This window comes from Sander vitreus, chromosome 13 (assembly GCF_031162955.1).
Source record: "Sander vitreus isolate 19-12246 chromosome 13, sanVit1, whole genome shotgun sequence".
Classification (NCBI taxonomy): Eukaryota; Metazoa; Chordata; class Actinopteri; order Perciformes; family Percidae; genus Sander; species Sander vitreus.
In genome coordinates, this window is record NC_135867.1 from 18,914,016 (window position 1) to 18,933,395 (window position 19,380).

At 40.4% G+C, this 19,380-nt stretch overlaps 3 protein-coding genes across 4 annotated transcripts; all 3 read right to left on the reverse strand.

Annotated features, from left to right (window-relative positions):
- Nucleotides 1–11: 11 nt before the first annotated feature.
- fam76b (family with sequence similarity 76 member B) lies at nt 12–6,148 on the reverse strand. Its single transcript, XM_078266091.1, has 10 exons — nt 5,614–6,148; nt 4,474–4,538; nt 4,313–4,367; nt 4,017–4,172; nt 3,750–3,928; nt 3,191–3,241; nt 3,001–3,078; nt 2,725–2,860; nt 2,542–2,643; nt 12–1,155 (listed from the first exon to the last, which is right to left on the reverse strand). The coding sequence occupies exons 1-10, from the start codon at nt 5,698–5,700 to the stop codon at nt 1,066–1,068; spliced, it is 999 nt and encodes a 332-aa protein (XP_078122217.1). The 5' UTR covers nt 5,701–6,148; the 3' UTR covers nt 12–1,065.
- A 2,514-nt stretch (nt 6,149–8,662) lies between these two features.
- Nucleotides 8,663–15,754, reverse strand: mtmr2 (myotubularin related protein 2). Of its 2 annotated transcripts, none has more exons than XM_078265754.1 (16): nt 15,482–15,754; nt 13,802–13,904; nt 13,680–13,703; nt 13,468–13,531; nt 13,248–13,342; nt 13,060–13,164; nt 12,608–12,712; nt 12,439–12,522; nt 12,208–12,357; nt 11,926–12,114; nt 11,601–11,786; nt 11,277–11,483; nt 11,086–11,178; nt 10,884–10,997; nt 10,552–10,728; nt 8,663–9,499 (listed from the first exon to the last, which is right to left on the reverse strand). In XM_078265754.1, the coding sequence occupies exons 1-16, from the start codon at nt 15,559–15,561 to the stop codon at nt 9,335–9,337; spliced, it is 1,941 nt and encodes a 646-aa protein (XP_078121880.1). In that variant the 5' UTR covers nt 15,562–15,754; the 3' UTR covers nt 8,663–9,334. The 2 variants fall into 2 exon arrangements, with proteins under 2 accessions (XP_078121880.1, XP_078121879.1); XM_078265753.1 differs by having other exon boundaries at nt 13,468–13,534.
- Nucleotides 15,755–16,815: 1,061 nt separating this feature from the next.
- cwc15 (CWC15 spliceosome associated protein) lies at nt 16,816–19,380 on the reverse strand. The gene is made up of 7 exons (XM_078265755.1): nt 19,277–19,380; nt 18,249–18,399; nt 17,936–18,048; nt 17,728–17,822; nt 17,533–17,643; nt 17,248–17,396; nt 16,816–17,136 (listed from the first exon to the last, which is right to left on the reverse strand). Exons 2-7 carry the CDS (start codon nt 18,383–18,385, stop codon nt 17,007–17,009), a joined length of 735 nt encoding a protein of 244 aa, XP_078121881.1. The 5' UTR covers nt 18,386–18,399; nt 19,277–19,380; the 3' UTR covers nt 16,816–17,006.

The window sequence follows — 19,380 nt, forward strand, 5'->3', positions numbered from 1 at the left end:
CAAACATACAGTAACAGTTTAGCCAGTTTTAATAGTTTTAAAACACTTGGTTTGGAAAAAAAGTACAAAAGTGATCCTGGACGCCACAGTATGAAACCAGCCCAATAATGCAAGGTGATAGGTGTGTTCCTTTAAAAAGCATCTTCTACAGACATGTTAATTTCAACTGGCCTTACCATACACATACTGTACTCACTAAAACAGATACAAGCAATAGTTTAAATACAATTGGCTGACCCCAGTAATACATTTACAAGTGATTCTTAAAAAACTAATTAAAAAGGGAGGGAAAAGAAGAAGTCCGACCACAATGCCAACCGGTGTCTGGCAGTAAAATCATGCAGTATTACAATCGTTCCACTAAAGAGAAACAGCAAAGCACTACAGCTGTCACACAGTGAGAAAGAGGGCAGCCAAGAGGTGTCTCTCTGTCAGACAGCCTTTTAAAGTGTTCATTGGTTGTTGTATGAATTGTTACTGAGTGGGTTGTCTACTGTTGAGCAGTAGCTCAGTGGTCACCCTTCCCACGTTTGCATACATTGTAAAGTTGCGCAGGATCTCCATTAAGGAGAACTTGTCTCCCACAATCACATAAATTTAGAAAAATATAACTAATTGCTATTGAAGGAAACCCCAAAATGTGGGATATTCTCTTAGTATGTTGTGAGGAAATAAAAAAGCTAAGAAATACAGTTGAATAAATAAATTGCATGACATCCATAAAAATTAGGTGGATACATTAAGTTGACAGAATGCAATCCACATATGCACACCATGCTTTTTGTTTTGGCCCGGCAGTGTTAAAAATGAGGGCTCCATCCTCTACTCCTTTTAAAGTCACATCCTATGAACCCGTGGAAAAGTCACCCTAAAATATGCAGACATTTAGAGAAAGGTGTCTTTGATTCAACAAGGTGTCTTTTGATTTCCATGTACAACATGGTCTCTAACGTTACCAACTGAGAAGTAATTGATGTTGATGGCAATGAGGAAACACAGGAGGGAGACTTTCACAGTGTTACAACAATGAAGCCACTGTGTCGTTACCCGTTGGCTGGCCTATTGTTAGGGCAACAGCAGTGAACTTCCTGTCCGGTCAAACTTTTTTCCTTTAGAGAGGGCAGCCACTTGTTTCATCAACTCCCGGTTCTTGCCCTGTGAAAACAAATGATAAACGGTGTTAAAACCAGATGCGTAGTTCTGACCTTTCTAACACCTTAGTTGAGGCATTTGTGAAATCGCAATGCACATTTATATCGCAATTTACGTGAAATCTTGATTGTGATTTTAATGCCAGCAAACACACACTAGCTGGCTTTAGGACTTTGCGGTTTCAAAGCATTTAAGTACTCATCATTCATCCGACACTACAAACTGGAGGGTTTGCCCAACATGCACTCCCTTCAACTGGTAGAAAAAACACCTTTGGCGCATCAAACAAAGGAACACGTCAGTCAGAGTCACACTTACAAAATAGCAACCATGATAAAAAAAAAAATAACACCAGAGTCTGACAGGAAATGGCCCAACTGATGCATCGTATCCATAACGGACTGCAAACTTATGCAACAAGTGAATCATCCCTGGCACATATATGACACACAAACATGATACGGGTCTGGATACTAATTAACATTTTTAAGCAAGTATTCCCCAATAGTGATAGCTATACAACCTGATTCATTGTACACCCCTACGTGAAATCACGTGGGCATTTCTGAATAAATCACAGATAACAACAGATAAGGATCGCCATGCAGTGTTTCTCCAACGTGCCCCCTGGGTAATGTTATGTATCCCTATAAACTAAAATGCTATTGTATGCAATATTCAGAAGGAATCGGTGTGCAGGACAGTGTGTGTTGAACAACTGTGATGTTAATTGTTTCTAACAATATTAGTGATTACAGATCAGTCGGCAAAATTACAGAGAATGGGGTGTGTACTCCCATGCATTGTCCTGTCAGGTGCATGCGAGTTACTTTTAAATTCCAATAGTGATATCTGCATATTCAAACAATTGAAATACAAGATGTGTACTTGAAACAATAATCTCAGGAACGGTCATTTAGATGGGACTGGTTTTGCTTGAGGTTATGTCTTAAAAAAAAAAAAAGATGGTATTTGAACTGATGTGACTGAATATCAGTGATGGGCAGGACTAAAATAAAAGACATGCTTTAGTAATGATTATATTACCACACGTACTTGGAACCTGCACATCAGAACCTTTGGACTCTGTAAACCTCTTCAAACCCACATTACCTCTTTAGATGCAACAAATATGTATAAAAACAAAATAAAGTAATATAAAGTATATATTAGTCAACACACCAAAGTGCCATTACAAACTGATACAGTGAATACAGTGTGAACAGTTTTGAGCTGCTGACAGTTTTTGTAACACCACTAGTTAGCTGGAGGATGTTTTACGATGGTGGCAATAGAAAAATGAAGCCCAAGTGTGGTGTTGAAAACTATCATGTTTACTTTGGTAAGCATTTTTGTGACATGTCACATGTGCATAATGTAGTTTCCTACCTGCTGTTGCTCCATAGACTCTTTGTGCGCTTTCTCCATTTGGTTCATCTTAACTCTCATGTTGGATTCCTGGTACTGAAAGTCTGCTTTGAGCTCTGTGAGCTAGAGGAGAAATTAATAATCAATATGTCAAACATGCAGCAAACAGTGATGCGACTTTGTCAGGCAAGGCTGATAACCTACCTTTCGGTCCTTTTCGAGAATGGTTTGATCCCTTTGCTGCAGAAGTCTCTTCAGTGACATCACTTCCTCTTTCAGCTGGCTGATAAGAATGAAGTTGTCTGTTCCTCCAGAATCCATGGACTGGGTGATGGAACTACTGATGGGAGAAAGGAAAGAGCTTGAGGCCAGTACTTAGATGGGTAGTTAACATAAAAAAAACATGGGCAGGATTATTTCCAAAAGGAATGCCCATTTTTATATAACCACAAATGTAAACAATTGTATCACTTATCATACCTGTCCCCATTGGATGGCTTCATCTCCAGTTTTGGTTTCTTCTTTGGAGTCTCCTTCTGGATTGAAGACGATTTATGGCTGCAAAGAAAATCAAAATGGCAATGTACAATGTTGGGCCTAAAAACGCAATAAATACATTGTTTTCTGATACACATACATCATGCAGTTCAAATGAGAAGGAAGGTTTTACCTCTGCTTCCACAGTCCCTGCTCCTGCTCAGGACTCAAGCTCCCACTTAGTCTGAGAAAGATAAGTTAGCTGTCAGTTGACTTGATCCAATTTTCTGCTTTTCATTGCTTCATGTAAAGAAACATACAATTAGGGCTCCTTACTTCAGCTTAGTTCTCAGCCGAGATGGACGGCATAGCGCTGCAGTGTTTTAACATTGCACTTACATGACATAAATTAGCCTAGCGGCCAGTGGAGTTTCCCTTTGCTCATAGCTTAATCCCGACAAAACACCATGTAGACTAACATTTTTAAAACAGAGCTGCTAATATTGGCAGAGAGAGCAGCAAGTTAGCGGACTGCCGAGTCGCCCTCTCACTCTGCTCAGCTGCGCTGCAGAGCCACCGCTCCGGCAGTGTGTTAGGTGTTACCTTTGGCGAAACTTAACTGCCATACGGAGGCGATACATTGTTCTTCACCATGGTGAGAAAAAAAATTCATACCGTCACAGCCCTACATATAGTAGCATAAAACAGACACAAATCGTTTCACTATTCTGTGACACAACAGGGGACATTACTTGTGATTAGAGCTGCTGTGTCTGTGTTGGTGGTGATGATGGTGAGGTCTGGAGTGGTGGTCTTTCTCGTTCAGAGATGAGGAGTTGGAGGAGCCGAAGCCCTTCCTCTGCTCCTTGGTCTTCTGCAGGACACGGCGGTAGGACAGAGTACAGAGCCAGCAGAGCAGTTTCCCGTCCACCTGTAAGAAAAGTAGGAGACAGTAGTTTGTAAGACTTGGTGTTACACACTCACTGTCAAATTAGACTGTATGCGTGCAAGATGTGTACCTTTCTCCTGCCTTCCTCCTTACGATCAAAAGCACATTGCTGTTTGCACTGCTCACATGTCTGTGGAGGTCCATATTTCTTCTCTGAGTTAGTACAACGCTGGCACTTTGTCCCAATAAAAGCTGCAATGATGTTACAGTACTGGCAGGGTTTGGGCTGTAAAGACAGACAAAAGAATGTGTTAAAGGTGTTTTTACACATGATGGACTATAAACAAATGTAGACTAGTGCAACTCGATACATACAACTGGAGTTCAAGGGGTTTCAGGAAACAACTGGAGAAACGGGTTACTCACTGTTCCAAACTGTTTGACGTTCTGAGCACACTTCTTGCAGATTGTATTGGTTTTACTGTAAAGAATAAACATGGGTTTATATCCAAAACAAATGACATAAACTATTAATACTAATAACATAAATAAATGCTGATATGTATTACTAGGAGCACATATCTCACCTTTCCTGCTGAAACTCAGATCTGCAGTACGTGCACTTCACTATTGGATGTGCGATGCGACACTCCTAGGGCAACAAAACAAAGAAATGTTCTCATGAACGTAATGGTGCTATTACAACAGAACCAACACGGCATCATAACTCGTTCTGTATGGCAACACACCTTGATGTTTATTGCTCTTGGCTACAACACCTGTGGAAATACCTACATTTGACTATGTGTGTATACGAGCAGTGAAGACTACCGTGTATTTTAACTGCTTTTGTTCAGTCAACCTAACACATTATTGCAGTAAGGCTGGGCAGTGTGGAAAAAAATAAGCACACTTGACCAGAGCGATTGTTGGATAACTTTAGGTGGCATGCAAGAATTTTTTTGCCATTTGCACAGGTACAGGACATTAATAATTAATATAAATAAATATAATATAAATATAAATAAAGAATTTAAAAATTAAAATATGTACACACTTCATACCCTAACTACACACTGTGAATATAAATAATATCTTTCATAATAAAAACATAGAGAAATCTAACTGTAATTGCATTTTAGTGTTCATCTGTAGACCTTGTGCTTTAACTATCCTGTGCAAATCAAAGTTCTCTGAATATTCAAACTTCTCTCATGATGTTTACAGAGTGATAGCAATGTCCATTTTGTCTAACCTCCCTGCTATAAAAAAAAAAAATATGATTCAGTGCAGACAGTTTAGTAACGTTAAAGAAAGGTAGGAACAGCTGGCAACAACACCTTTCTCTACAGAAAGAAAATGTCTGTTCCACAGCTGTACACTGAAATTCAACATCTGGGGCTCTACAAGAGCAACAAGTTGGCAAGTATGTACATCGATGACCATAAAGTATAGTTCTTTACATAAAACAAAAATACTTTAAAGAATTGTCATCGGTGTACATACTTGCCAACGTGTTGCTCTTGTAGAGCCTCAAATGTGTTATCAATTCCTGTTCAGCAGGTAAAGATGTGGTGAATGCGTTAATAACGTTACTCTTTAATAAACAGGATCGTAGTGCAGAATGATCTAAACAAGATTACAGTCACTTTATTAGCGCTTCCAGGTTGGACGGATAAATGTTACATAATCCGAGCCTGCCTGCGATCACACACACATTCATTTACCTTGCACAGCTGCTGGCCCTGCGATAACTCCTCGAAGGGGTACCGCTGGTTACACTTCGTACAGGCGTACAGAGCCGATGTTGCCATTCTAGCCCAACTAATGTCACCGAACAAGGAGAGGTTAGCAGAGTCCAGCTGCAAACTGAACGGATTGACGGCACTATTTCTTTTCTAGCTGTTTGCTAATTCAGAACTAAGAACACACAAACAGGGTTGGCATCCAGTGTTAGCTGACGTTAGCTAGCTCGGCTAGGTAACGTTAGCGTAGGGCAACACAGTAATAGCTTAACGCTAGCTGGAGGGAGCAGGCGAAGAACAATAAACTCCAAATATTTGTGATCTTTCACTGCTCATACGTTATCCGACCATAATAACTTGAGATAAATAGGTAGTTATGCCTTCATAAAAGCAACCCGTTAACATAGATCTGGCTATTTATATTAAGTTTCCGCTGTTCTCGCCAAGAAAGGTATTTTCCTGTTTTCCTTCGCTCTTTTTGTATCAACGCCGTCGTCGTCATGTAACCGGAAGTGGTCGACGGCTCCAGAAGAAGAAAGGAAACCTATCGCGACACAACATCCGTCCGCGGCATTCACAGTTTGAAATGCGCAGAGCCAATCACATGCCTTGATTTACTCAACACAGCTTCACATCTTGTATAATCATGTCATTAACTTGTGTAGTTTTTAAATAGTTTAATCACACCGAAGTCACGACTACAATGGAACTGGACACCAATGTTATTATTCCACCTATGCCTTGTGAATGTATTTGTATGTGCAATTATTGAGTCATCATTTCAAATGAAACCATCCCTATTCTTTTGAAGTCTGCAAACTCTTAATTTTCTACAAATATTCAGAAATGGCATCCCAGTTTAGTCAACCATGCTGCAGAAGTGTCACTAAAGTCCCCAGGCCCTAGATTGTCAGGAGCTCCAGAAAGTCACAAGATAATCACAAGTCAAGATACATTTGCAACATCTCTGTTGATTCATCATTTGTTTAGGGGTATTAGTAGAATTATATTATATAGCATGTTCTATAGAATGTAGTCAGTGTATGGCAGAGCTTTCATATTAGTTTGGCTCAACAAGATTATGTTCTGTATATGATATTCAGTATCATACTAACAAGGTATTTGTAACTCAGTACTTATTTCAACTAATTAGATCTCAGGTCTGAACATTGTGTTACATTTCAATCATTGTCAGAATGAGGTTATGGAAGGGTTGAGTAATTCATATCTGGCTCTATTGTTTTCTATAATGTGTTCAGTGATTCCTCCTTACAGTGAGGGGGTTCCTGGATAACCTTGTTTGGTGCCTAATTCTGTGCCTCATTCTGTTATTTGAAAGAAAAAAAAAAATACTTAAAAGACAGCCGTAACATTTGGTGTGATTTCAGAAGCTGTAATAACAACACAAGGGGTGGGTAAACCCAACTTGGAAAGATGGACCTATCAGTTTTTTTTTTTCTGCCCCATGACTCAGTTCAACAACTAAACCTTATGTTTACTGCGTCCCCTTTAGCATGATGTGTTTCTCCCTCAATTCTGTTTTCTCTCTCATGTCTTTGTGTGACTTTTCGGATTCAGTTGCTTGTTAATTAACAAAATACAACCAGGAATAGAAATAGGAATAACCTTGCTGGATCGCGATGAAAACCTTTACAACATACTTTATGCAAATAGGGTTTCCTCCATTACCCTTTTTTTTTTTTATATACACACAAAAAAGAGCCCAAAAGTTCACAAAAAGTTGACTACATAATATTAGCATTTTAATTGATATTAAACATTTTTAATATATTTTGACATTTGCTGTGGCCTGCAGTATCAATTTCTGAAAACAAGTTTTGAAGCAATGAAGTGCTTTCAGCATCGCAGTCTCACTTAAATCGTGTGGAAAAAAACCGTCATACTTTAACAGCTGTACATTCTTAAAGGGAGAGTAATGCAATTTAAGTGGCAACATGAATTAATTTAAGTGATGTAATAAGCCTGCTGATGGTTAAAGAATGTCTTAAAGCCAAACTTACGGCTATTTATTTAATACTTAGAGAGGGAAGCAGCTTGAATATGACCATGTTAATGTTTTCAGAGCCATTGCAGTCTAGTTTTACCCTCCAGCACAGTCGCACTGTAAATTTCAGACTTCATTCTTAATAAAAAGCACTTTTTGTTATGAAAAGCCCACAGTAATAACAATATGGATAATAATTAAAGATACATATAGCCACAAGCAGCAATGATCAGGGTATAAAATTGAGGAAAAGTTGCAAAACAATTAGCAGAGCAGAGGACCATTGGAGCAAAGATGCAGATCTATTGAGAGATTCAATCAGAACGACGACAATAGGGCTCCAGCTTGGACCCCAAATTATTGCTAATGTGATTGGGGTTCTGCTATTATTTTAAACAATTATAGGTAAAACCAAGAAATAAACTGGAGGTTGTTGTGTTCACACCACGCTAATGTAACCGTAATGAAGTTGAGTCCTGTGTTTATTTATTTATGATTATTTGATATATATATATATATATATATATATATATATACATACACATAATATGCAGAGGAAAGGCTAACTAACACTGTATTCACCCTTTCACCTTGGCAATTAAAAAACTGCACACTTTTATGTTGTTATTCTCACAACCAGTCATTCAGAGCAAGGCACAGATATTCATTAAACTGAAGAACAAAAAATCCTAAAGCAAATTAGTTATTACACATTCTGCTCCCTAAAAAAAATATTGGCCGATTCTAGCTTTAAAAGCATCTGTAAGAAATGTTCACACATTAACATTTTAGTTAAGTAATAGTCTATTAACTTCAACTAATGAACTGTTGCATATTCGGTGTCGCTTATTAATATTGCATGGAAACAACTCTAATCAATTTATGACATGAGACAGATGTGTTCATGAGCCATAAATACAAGTCTGGACTAAAGGATAATAAATAACTAGTTAGAAAAATGAAACTTACAAAACCTAAATCACTCAGTGAGAGGAATGCCATACATGACACATTATGTATTAATAAAAAAAAAACAAAAAAAAAAAACAGATATGGATATTTGGTCACAACAATCTAAAAGCACTAACTTGTAAAGATAACCTGCTAACGGTTTTTTAATGCACTCTTTTTACATTAGAAGAAGCTAACATTACAGCCCTTTAGCTACGTTTTTGAATACGATACAACTCCCGAGCCATTTAGTTGGTGTTAGTACTAGAGCTCTTCAGTAATGTACATCTTCACAATTGCTTTCAAATCAATATCTAAACATTTGCAGTGCAGAGGAATGACGCGAGTGTTCTAAAGTGTATAAGGCATTCATATTTTACCAGAGTCATATTTTAGTGTACTTCAAAATTATTAACACTGATTGTAGGTAGGTCGATATGCTAAACAGTACTCACTATTCTGGTTATGTGTCCTCACAACCCTGGATGAAGAGTACAATATGGCTGTAGTAAAGCCGTCTGAGTCAGATCCTCTTCTGTTGCATGCAGACTCTACATCACCTGTGAGAGGTGCAAATAGATCAGACTTTTGGTGGAGGTGTATTTACATGGTATGTGTCACCCAAAGAGCCAGTTTGGCACACAGGTCCTTTCGTGGCACTAGGTGTGGCGTACTGATTACTACTGTACGGGACCTTCTCACAGGTAGGATTCAGCTTCTGCGACCGCCACGAGGGTCAAAGGTGTGTCAAACAAAGGTCTGCACTGGAGTGATGGAGCGTGTGGGGGAGCCCGCACGTTCAGAGGAAGAGGAGGCTGAGCGATTGGTCACCTCTCGCTGTAACTCATCCACTCTCTTCTGCAGCTCAGCGCGCTTCGCCAACAGCTCCTTGTAGCGCTGATGAACAGGTTCCTGGCAAAAAAAAAAAAAAAGGCCAATGTGTCAGACTTGGGCGCAATCTATTTTTTCGTACCTTCCTGAAATTTCACCAGGGTAGATGGTATTTGTGTTAAAAAACAAAAACAAAAAACGCAAAAGCTCAGCTGCTGTTGATAGAAGTCATCGTAGCATGCATGACATTGTCTAGCCTACAATGCTGTGTCAAATATGCTTCTCAGACAGATCTTGCTGGATTTAAACTTATGGCTCATACTGTAGAATATGGGGTGTATGTATATGGGGGTGGAAGAGGCTCAGTCCATAGGGAGTTGGGTTAGGAACCGGAGGGTCACTGGTTCAAGTCCCCGTATGGAGTGTGGACTGGTAGCTGAAGAGATGCCAGTTCACCTCCTGGGCACTGCCAAGGTGTTCTTGAGCAACGCACCGAACCCCCAACTGCTCGGGGCGCTCCTCACTCTGACATCTCTCCATTAGTGTGATAGCATCTACAGGTCCTGAGCATATTTGTAATTCAGCCTGTGTTTAATGTGTGTGCAACTGTACTAACAGAGTGAAAATTTAAGAATTTGAAGAACCCACACGGTGGGCTTAACAGAGATAATGTGTGGGTGTTAATGGCAGACAGGCCGTTGACTAAAATCATGCACACAGCTTTGTACGTGTTGGCTGGCTCACCTTCATCATCAGGGCTAAACCCAAAATACTCCAAAAACAGGAGCAGAGGCAGTTTTCTTTACTAGTCTAGTTTACTAGTTATCCCATCCACTTTGTATCGCCTTTTTCAACTCAGTTGCCTATTCCACCAGTAGAGACTGACCTCTGTTGGCACCTGCTGTGCACTACAACACATCACCTCAATACAGCATATCTGTGTCAGTTTAATGGAAAGAGGAGCACCTGTATTTTTGACGGTACTGAAAATCATACCTTCGGGGTTTCTAAATACCCCCGTATACCGTAATAAACTCATAGTTCAACTACTAAAATGGAACATGTATGGAGTGCAATTTCTTTTGAAAACAATAAAGGCAGGCCTTAAACTAGACACAGGTTTTTCGACATACCTGAGGTCTCATGCGAGGGTTCCAGCGGATGTAGTAGCCAACCCAAAGCTCCAGGTGACGTAAGCTGACTACAGGGAACAGCACATGGTTGGAGTAGTTCACATACAAAGGATTAGTAAACTCCTCTAGCTGGCTGTTTATATAAGCCCAGAGCGATACTGTCCTCCTGGGAACCTCCTGTAAAATAAAAGGTGTGGTTGTCATGACACTGCATGTGAACCTCCATCCTAGTAACAAACTATCTACTCCACACTTTCCCCCAATATTTTACTTTAAAACATCTCATTTTGTAACGGCACCATAAAATGCTGAGCGAAACAAAATGCTCTTACTTCTTTTAACCTCTGCTGTTCGCTGTTGCACAAGAATGTCCCAAACAGGCAGCTGTACAGGTGGTCCAGGATGGTTACCAGGAAGTATTCATTAAACTCAAAGGCTGCAGGAAACTTAAATAAAAAAAAACAGCCTCGTTATTGTCCTTAAAAATCATGTTCTGAAGAAATTTTCCACATATCTGCACCACTTATGGCTTACCTGGCGAGTCAACTGCCAGACACAGTCGATGAACTGAATAAAAACAGGTGAGCGGTCTGCGTCTGTGTGGTTCTTATCGCCATGACCAACACGCTTAAAAAACAAGACAGGACAATCAGAGATGCAACTGGAAAGGCCATCACACCTCATGCGGTTTCCGAAGCATCAAAAGTGTATGAAAACGTGTTTACCAGCTGGAAGCGGTGACCAAAGCTCAGCCACTCTTTCTCAAGCAGCACCTCGAAGCCGCGAATGGTGCGGTAGTAACCGTCTAGCATGAGCATGGCCAAGGAGGTGAGCTGGGCTGTGCGGTCCCAACCGTCACTACAGTGCACCACCACTGATGTTTTCCCAGACTCCACCTTGTCTGCAATCCGCAGTGCTCCTGCCATGATCAGCTGACACACACACACACACACACACACACACACACACACCTTGGTCAAGAGCCTGAGAATTGGCTCATCTTCCTTTCATTCCTCTTCCAGTTCGCAACCACAGTGATGCATTAGTACCTTGATGTGTTCGAGCCAATGAGTGGACTCCAGATTGGAGAGCCAGTGGGAGTCCTCAATGTTGGGGTAGACCACATCCTTCAGCTTACGGAGTGACTCTCTCATCACGTGGATATTGTGAATATCTAAGAACACCAGCTCCGCATTTTGATACGCATCCTCACTTTCAAAACCACCGCCTTTCATCTGAAGAAAAAAACAAGTGGAGACAGGGTGGGTGGTAAGATGGTTCATCCATTTAGCAAGGATAGCCTGAGCTTCCTTCCTATATGAAGGTTTTCATTTTATAGTTATAGTTTTCCCGGAAAAGAATCATCTAATAAACCTTGTTGGCAGCAGCGTTGACACTGGGCCTGGCATCAAAGATGAAGAGTTTATGGGACTGAGCATTAGCATCCATGATCGCCTGGAGGTATTTCTCATCCTCTTTACTGCGCTTCCCGTTTACTCCGACCATGGGCTGACTGCAGCGTGTCACTGTTGCCTGGCTCTCTGGATGGATCCATGACAACACCTACACACAGAGTATAAAAGAATATGATCACATACGGTCTAGCAATCCAGATGCACAGGACAGTTAGATTCATGCTGAAGACCAGTCACTCACGGGTACCCTCCCTTTTGCTCGGAAGGCAGCTACTCTCTTAAGCTCTTCGTCTGGTATGTTGACAGGCACCGCCAGAGTTGATGGGTAGGTGTCACAAACCTCGTAGTGATCGTTGACTTTTGTTATCCTCCAGCTTTCATTGGGTATACCCTTTAAAAACACAAGCAGCAACCAATGTCATAAGCTTTCTGTAACATTAAGCTAAGCAGACGGACCGTGTCGTTTAAATACCTGTCTTTTGTATTCCGAGACAGCGTCATACACCTTCCATCCGTTTTCAGGAAAGACTTGCCCATATTCAAAGGCAAAGATTGGCTGTGGAGAGTGGGAGAGAAGTTCATCCATCGGTAGCCGGTGCAGAGCTACAGTGACATAGACAGTGTGGCTGAGAATCACTCACCAGCCCGTTGGAAACAGGAAACGCAAATTTCATCAGCACTTCGAAAATGGACTTCCTGAGTGTGTCCTCCATTTGTTTGTGTGCAAATCGTAGATTACGTATATCCTGCGGAGAGGCAGAGCAGCAGGTCACGGTCAAACTCAGGGGTCAACAGCTGTATGTAAATATGATTTCATAGCAGTAAAGCAACTACATGCGGTAACAGTATGCTATTGTGGACATAATGTAGAGCTTGTTCATAGACTCACTCTTTCTTAATGACTATGAATTCTGATAGTATTGTTTACACAGCAGAGATGAGAGGAGGTTCATCCTCTTTGTCTTAGGCTGTGCACTGTATAACTTCTATTTACTGTGCTGTCTGGAGGTTCTTGCATCTGTAGCCTGTAAACATCTGAATTGCCATATAAAGCGAGTGTGGCTATTCCAGACCATTTCCACATTTTACTCACCTTGCAAACTAGCCCGTAGGACACATCACCACGGCTTGATGCGCTTCCAATCTTTTCCACACGACTCACCACCCCGAGGGGCAGGTCCAGCACAAATGCTGGCTCCTAGAAGCCAACAGCACATTAACAAAAACAGAACGATTCTTTAAAAATATGAATAGTGCTTCTGGAAAATTCACGAAGCATACCCTGTCCATGCATTTGAAGAAAAGTCTGTAGTTGGTAACTGTCACTGTTCCCCTCAGTGCGCCAATGAAAGGACAGAAGTAGGTGACATCTTGGGCTATAAAATAAAATAAGAAAAAGAATCTTGATTTAGCAAAGAACAAAAAAATATATTACATACTTTAATATGGAAAAAAAACAACTAATTTGCCTTTAATGCATGTAAGCAAAGAGAGGACCTACCCATGTCTTGCACGGTTTCATTTGGAAGTAACTGTGGCTCTTCTTTGTCTGAATCTCTAAGCACCTGCTGTGAACATTATATTAATTAGCCATGATTGTGGAGCAGTCTTTTGACCCAAAGCCATGACATTTGCTAAGCTAATCATAATAATTGTTATTATTATTATTTAAAGAGATGTGTTAGATAGTATGCAATTCACGAGATGGCATACCTTGGCAGCAGTTTTGGGCTTGACCTGAAGGGTGCGGAAAAGAGGAGAGTCATGCTTCGCTCATTATTATTAGTCATTAATCAAGCAGCAGAATGTGAGTGAACTATGTGCAGGCTACTAACCCTGAGCTCTGGAGAGAGCTCTGCAGAGGTAGCCACAGAGTCGGAGGACATCCCAGAGGGTGGCTTGGCCTGGGCAGATCGGTCAGATCGAGAGGTGGAAGAACTGGTCAGAGATAACATGACAAACAATTAAACGAAAGACCAGTAGGCTGTAACCATAGACATAAAACAATAGATGTTTTATATCTATGGGTGTAACCATTTCACTTGTGCCGAAACAGTTATTTGAATAAATAATTAGATAGATAGATAGATAGATAGCACTTTATTGTCCGTGTACACGGAAATTTGTCTTGCAATACAAGCTCCAACAATTACAACACAACAATCAAAAAGCTAAAAACATAGAGGGATCAATAAAAACATAAATAGATAATTAATATGAGGGGGGGGCCCTGCCCTGCAAGAGTGGTGGTCTTAAATAGCCATACATATATAGATTAAGTGAAAGTGTGTGTGTGTGTGTGTGTGTGTGGGGAGTACTATCACTTCTTTGCCCTCCTGTATTGATTCAGCAGAGATATTGACAGAGGAACAAATGAGTGTTTATATTTGTTCTTTCTGCAGTCTGGGACCCTATAGCGCCTCCCGGAAGGGAGGAGTTGGTACACCCCATGCAACACGGGAAGAGCCCTGGGAGGTTTTATCAGCCAGTCTGACGATGTGCAGTAAGTGGCTTTCAGTGAACGCGTTCTACGCGTTCGCCACTGACTGTCCCACCAATTTGGAACAGATTCCCAGGAGCCGTAGAATCCTGGCCTTCAGATGAACCGAGAGGCCTCCAAACCACACTGCGCCTCCATACTGCAGAATGCTTCGAATTGTTGACACAAAGAAAAGAGACAGGATTTTGCTGCTCGCTCTGAATGACCTAAGTCTCCTTAAAAAGTAGATTATTTGCTGTACTTTGCTGCAGATATAGTCTACATGATAGGTCCAAGAAAGGTCACTGTCCACATGCACTCCAAGATATTTGAACCACGATTTTTGTTTTATGGTTTGATTGTGAATGATTATTGGTGTAATGTGGCACTCATGAGAGGTGCCGAAAATAATCTCCTCAGTTTTCTGTGTGTTGAGGATGAGGGGATTTAGATCACACCACTTTACCAGATTATTCACAGTTTCCACATAGAGATCAGACCCCTCCCCCTCCTTCATCAGAGCTACCAGTGCAGCCAAATAACAAACAATAATGAATAAATAGTATTCTGTTTTTACTGGTTGAGTAGCAATTTTTAGTCAGTCGATAATGTAACGTTAGCTACTGTAGGGTTTTTAGCTGTTGGTCAGACATGCAAACATATGACATTACTCTGGACTCTGGCGATAACTCCTGATGGCCATTTGCTTAAATTCTCACACCTCACAGTGTAAATGATTATTCGAGCTTTTGATTAAAAGGGATAATAATACAACTAGCCCATAATGACAACAGCCATTAAATGGTGCCCTAATTTACCGTCATCATCAATGGTCGTTTCATGGCAGTGTGTTAACCACATTAAATTTTTTTGTGGTTTACAGGTCACCTCTTAAGGGTAGCTAACGTTAACAAAAAGGGCATTAGGATTAACGTTAGACAAGTTAACTTACAACACATGAATATAAAGCCGTCTGTCAGTTTCCAAACTTTTTAGCGAGGTTAAAAAAGCAAAGTGTTGTGGTGGGTTTAGCTACCTGGACAATGAATCAACACTTGGATGTCGGGAAGAGGAGCGCTTCGATCCCAAACTGTCGATGCTCCCACTCTTCTCCATGTTCTCCTGCTTCAAGTGTTTGAATAACTGGCAGTGTGAACACCGAGTATGCGATGGAGATCCGTCTATCTACTGAAGAATGTCTTTAAATCCTCTTTCGGAGTACAGTAAATCCGCACAAACAAAAGGAAGCTGCCATGTTTTCCCAGCAGCCTCCCAATCCCTGCGTTGGTCTGTCACAAGGGAGCGATTGTTGGAGAAGCGCGCCCCCTGCCGGCTGAATGTTGACTAGTCGCATGCTGCGTTCACTGCTCATGGTAACAGCTGTTACAGACATTTGGTGGCCAATATTTGAAAAGGATTACATATGCATTTAAAATGTGGATAACATATTTTCGAACAATTTTGAGGAAAACATCATACGTACATATCTCACGAGACACATTCTCCACGTTCCCTGCCCCATAAATGCCACATCTATGTAACTTAATTCTTTCAGTTATATTTATCTACTTGCTGCTAGAATAGTTAAAAAAGACCACACTCACTGCAATATAGTTTAATGTTGCTTATTTTTGCACTAACTCCTAAACATTTCTCCTTTATATTAAAGGTTGAATATGAGCATTTAAACATGTGAAATGTCTATCCCAACATGTTTAATAAAGAGTATACTTTAAGTGAATTGTTATAGCCCAAATCATATTCATGTTGGAACATAGGTATGTATTGTACTATCGCATCAGGTTATGTTGCACAATGGCTATTAGACAATAGGTACCGTGTATGGGTAAATAGGAGTATAAAAGAGAAGTTGTTATTCCCCACAAAATTCCACAAGACAATGTGTTCATAGCTTGAGTATGAGGTTTGCTTCAAAACATTAGTGCAGACATCCTGAAATCAAAACTTACACCTCAGATGACATTAAAGAAATGTTATGGGATTCAAATGTTGTGGTTATGTAGAATATTTTGTATTCTGTAAAAACTACAAAATACAAAAATATATTGAACTAAGTTCCTGATTAATATCCTGTCCCCTGTTCAAGTACTTTAATTTCCCAAGGTTTATAAAAGTTTGTATTTACATAAATGTATAACACCCATTCTGTCTATGATCATGCTCAATGAGAACTGCAATAGATATATTCAAAACCCCAAACAGACACATTTAAGAATAAGGTAGAATACTTAAAAAACAAAGCTGTGAAGACATCATTCTCAATGACATCACTTTTCCTTGAATAAATTCCTGCGACAGTCTTTAAGTCTTTGTTTATTGAAATGAATCTTTAAAAAACTATGACAAGACTTAGATGTTGAATCTCATTTAACATCTGTAACTCACCAAATCATTTATATACAACATGTTATGTGTTAACTGTACAAATACTAATGCATTTGTATACAGTTCTTCTTGGGACAGAGGGAGAACAGGAGGGCAAAGATCAAAGAAATGAAATTAAAAAAAAAGAAAAACAATAAAATTAACAGACACAAAATCTACTTTACATATTTCTCCATGAATTTCTTATGAAACTCAGAGCGCAGTGTGTCATTGATAAAGCGTTTCTCCTTCCGTGCTTCGTCCACTCCTTTGGCGCAATTCTTGAACACAACATCATCATCCCACCTAGAAAGATATTAACAAATTGATTGTTGATAGTTAGTCAAAAGTGAAGAAAGCATTTTTCTTCAAATACAACACTCATGTTGTGCATAAATGTGTGTGTTTGTGAGATACCTTCTCTTGACTCTGAAGGTACTCTGACTCTGGGTCATCTGCTGCTGCTGTTGTTGCTGTTGCTGCTGCCCGGCCAAATTGATCAATGGATTGCCACTCAAGATATTCTCCATGCGAATCCTCTCCTCCTCTGCCTTTTGCTCCCGCTCCTAAGATGGAAAAACAAACAAAGTCACTAAACAAAATTACGTAACATTTGCCTGCTCTCAAACGTAACCCGCGTCTTAATTTGCCAATTGTGCCGTCAGCCCCGTTCAAATACGTCAGTCTGAAATGATACTTTACTTTGCGTTCTTGCTCTTCAGCCCTCTCCTTCTTGATCTTCTCCAGTTCTGCAAGAAGAGCTGCAGTGTCGTCGTCATCACTGTCCTCCTCAGAGTCCTCGTCCTCGTCATCCTATAAAACAACCAAGCATCATTGGTGAGGGAGCTTAATGAGTGCTAATCACCACCAAGTGTCCACTAACAAGCAAGCACTTACATCAGTGAGAGGGTCGTCGGCATCAAGGTTGGCCGCTGGGATCTGATCCAGTCTGGGCCTCTTTGAAGATGATGATGATGATGATGTTGTATGCTCTGGAAAATTAGGGTCAAAGCAGTATTTTGAATATTTTTTCTCATGGGTATACACTTTAGATAACATAAGGGACTTGGTCCACTAAAAGTTTAATATCTGCAGAAAGACCAACCTCTTGGTCCCCTTTCTCTGGTCTTATCACGTGCAGCTACACGCTCCCTCTCTTCCAGCTCCCTGCGGAAGTCACGGGCACGCACCTCCTCTGGGGCATCCTGGGTTGGTTGCCTGAGGGCGGGAGAACATTTGGTGAAGAAAATATATAATTTGTTTTGCTTCCAGCATATATCCACCTTCAGATTGAGCAGGTGCAGTAGGAATGATTCAGTATCGTACCAGATGTAAAACCATGCCTGTCTAACCAGCCAGCAGTGCCCTCAGCAACACACTGATTACAACCCAAAACCCAAATGCACTGATATACTGACCTGTACTTGATCTTGGTGTGACCCGGAAGATCTCGACTGGAATACTGCTTGGACAAGGCACTCAAATCACCTCCACCTTCTCCTTTACCCCTCCCTCCTCTCGCTGGCTCAAATGTCGGTCTTGCAGCTGTAGTCATCTTTGATGGGTCTGCTGTAGGAACACATGAAAGGAGAACAAACATGAACTAAAAACCAAGTCATGTCGTTCAGTACAGTGCACACCAAGACCTGAGAATAATTACAGAGTGGGAAAAACAAAAACAGGCCGCTCCTGACACAAATATCACGTAGACCTGTCAATAATGAGGCAGCAGTCCCCCTCATTTAAATCTAACATCTTACCATACGTACGGAAACTCTGTCAACAACCTACAAATCACCCATCCACAAATTGTGTACAGGGGAAGTGTAAAATCCCTTATAAATTACAGATGATATGTTTGTGTGGTAATAAATGTCGATGCTCTGCACAACTAGCTACATTACCGTAATGTAGCTAGTTGTGCAGAGCATCGACATTTATGATTCTATCATTACAGTTGAGAGACACTGAGATAATAAGTTATGCTACTGAAATGACCAATTTCCCAATTGAGGCATGAATTACAACTAACGTTAATGTGTCCATTCGTCAAACATTAGCTAGCTAAATGAAAGAAGCACATCCAATAACAAGCTAGGCAACATGTTAAATATGTCAGTAAGCGTTTTGTTGATCAACGTAACACCTATTTTGTTGTCTTTGTAAGACATACACCCTCTTTATTGACAATAAGCATATACGATTATTAAGTTAATGATAACGGAGAGAACACAAGCTAGCCAGTTAGCTAGTCACTAACGTGAACTTGCAGCTAATAAGTTGCTAGCATGCTAACCTGGTCTTAAAACGCTGTTTAGGAAGAAAACAATGCTATTTCCTCTCGCCGGCCTACACAACTTTAATAGAAACTTATTTTTATTTAAATTAAACCAAAATTCAAATAATGGGCATTTTAGAATTTTAATTTGAGAGCAAAAACACATACTTAGCTGCTACCACACGACTAAAAAGAAGACCCGATACAATGAGTTCCGGTAGGACTTCCGGTAGAACTTGCGTGTGAAAAAGATGCATTCAATAATACTCGGA

Excerpts from the sequence above, each read along its gene's own strand:
- fam76b (XM_078266091.1), bottom strand. The coding sequence starts at position 5,700 with ATGGCAACATCGGCTCTGTACGCCTGTACGAAGTGTAACCAGCGGTAC. Across the intron at positions 3,079-3,190 it reads CAGGGACTGTGGAAGCAGAG|CCATAAATCGTCTTCAATCC; the intron begins GTAAAACCTTCC and ends TTTTCTTTGCAG. Across the intron at positions 1,156-2,541 it reads AGTCTATGGAGCAACAGCAG|GGCAAGAACCGGGAGTTGAT; the intron begins GTAGGAAACTAC and ends TTGTTTTCACAG.
- mtmr2 (XM_078265753.1), bottom strand. The coding sequence starts at position 15,561 with ATGGAGAAGAGTGGGAGCATCGACAGTTTGGGATCGAAGCGCTCCTCT. Across the intron at positions 12,713-13,059 it reads CCTACGGGCTAGTTTGCAAG|GATATACGTAATCTACGATT; the intron begins GTGAGTAAAATG and ends GCCTCTCCGCAG. Across the intron at positions 12,115-12,207 it reads GAGCAAAAGGGAGGGTACCC|GTGTTGTCATGGATCCATCC; the intron begins GTGAGTGACTGG and ends CTCTGTGTGTAG.
- cwc15 (XM_078265755.1), bottom strand. The coding sequence starts at position 18,385 with ATGACTACAGCTGCAAGACCGACATTTGAGCCAGCGAGAGGAGGGAGG. Across the intron at positions 18,049-18,248 it reads CACACCAAGATCAAGTACAG|GCAACCAACCCAGGATGCCC; the intron begins GTCAGTATATCA and ends TCCCGCCCTCAG. Across the intron at positions 17,823-17,935 it reads CAGAGAAAGGGGACCAAGAG|AGCATACAACATCATCATCA; the intron begins GTTGGTCTTTCT and ends CTAATTTTCCAG.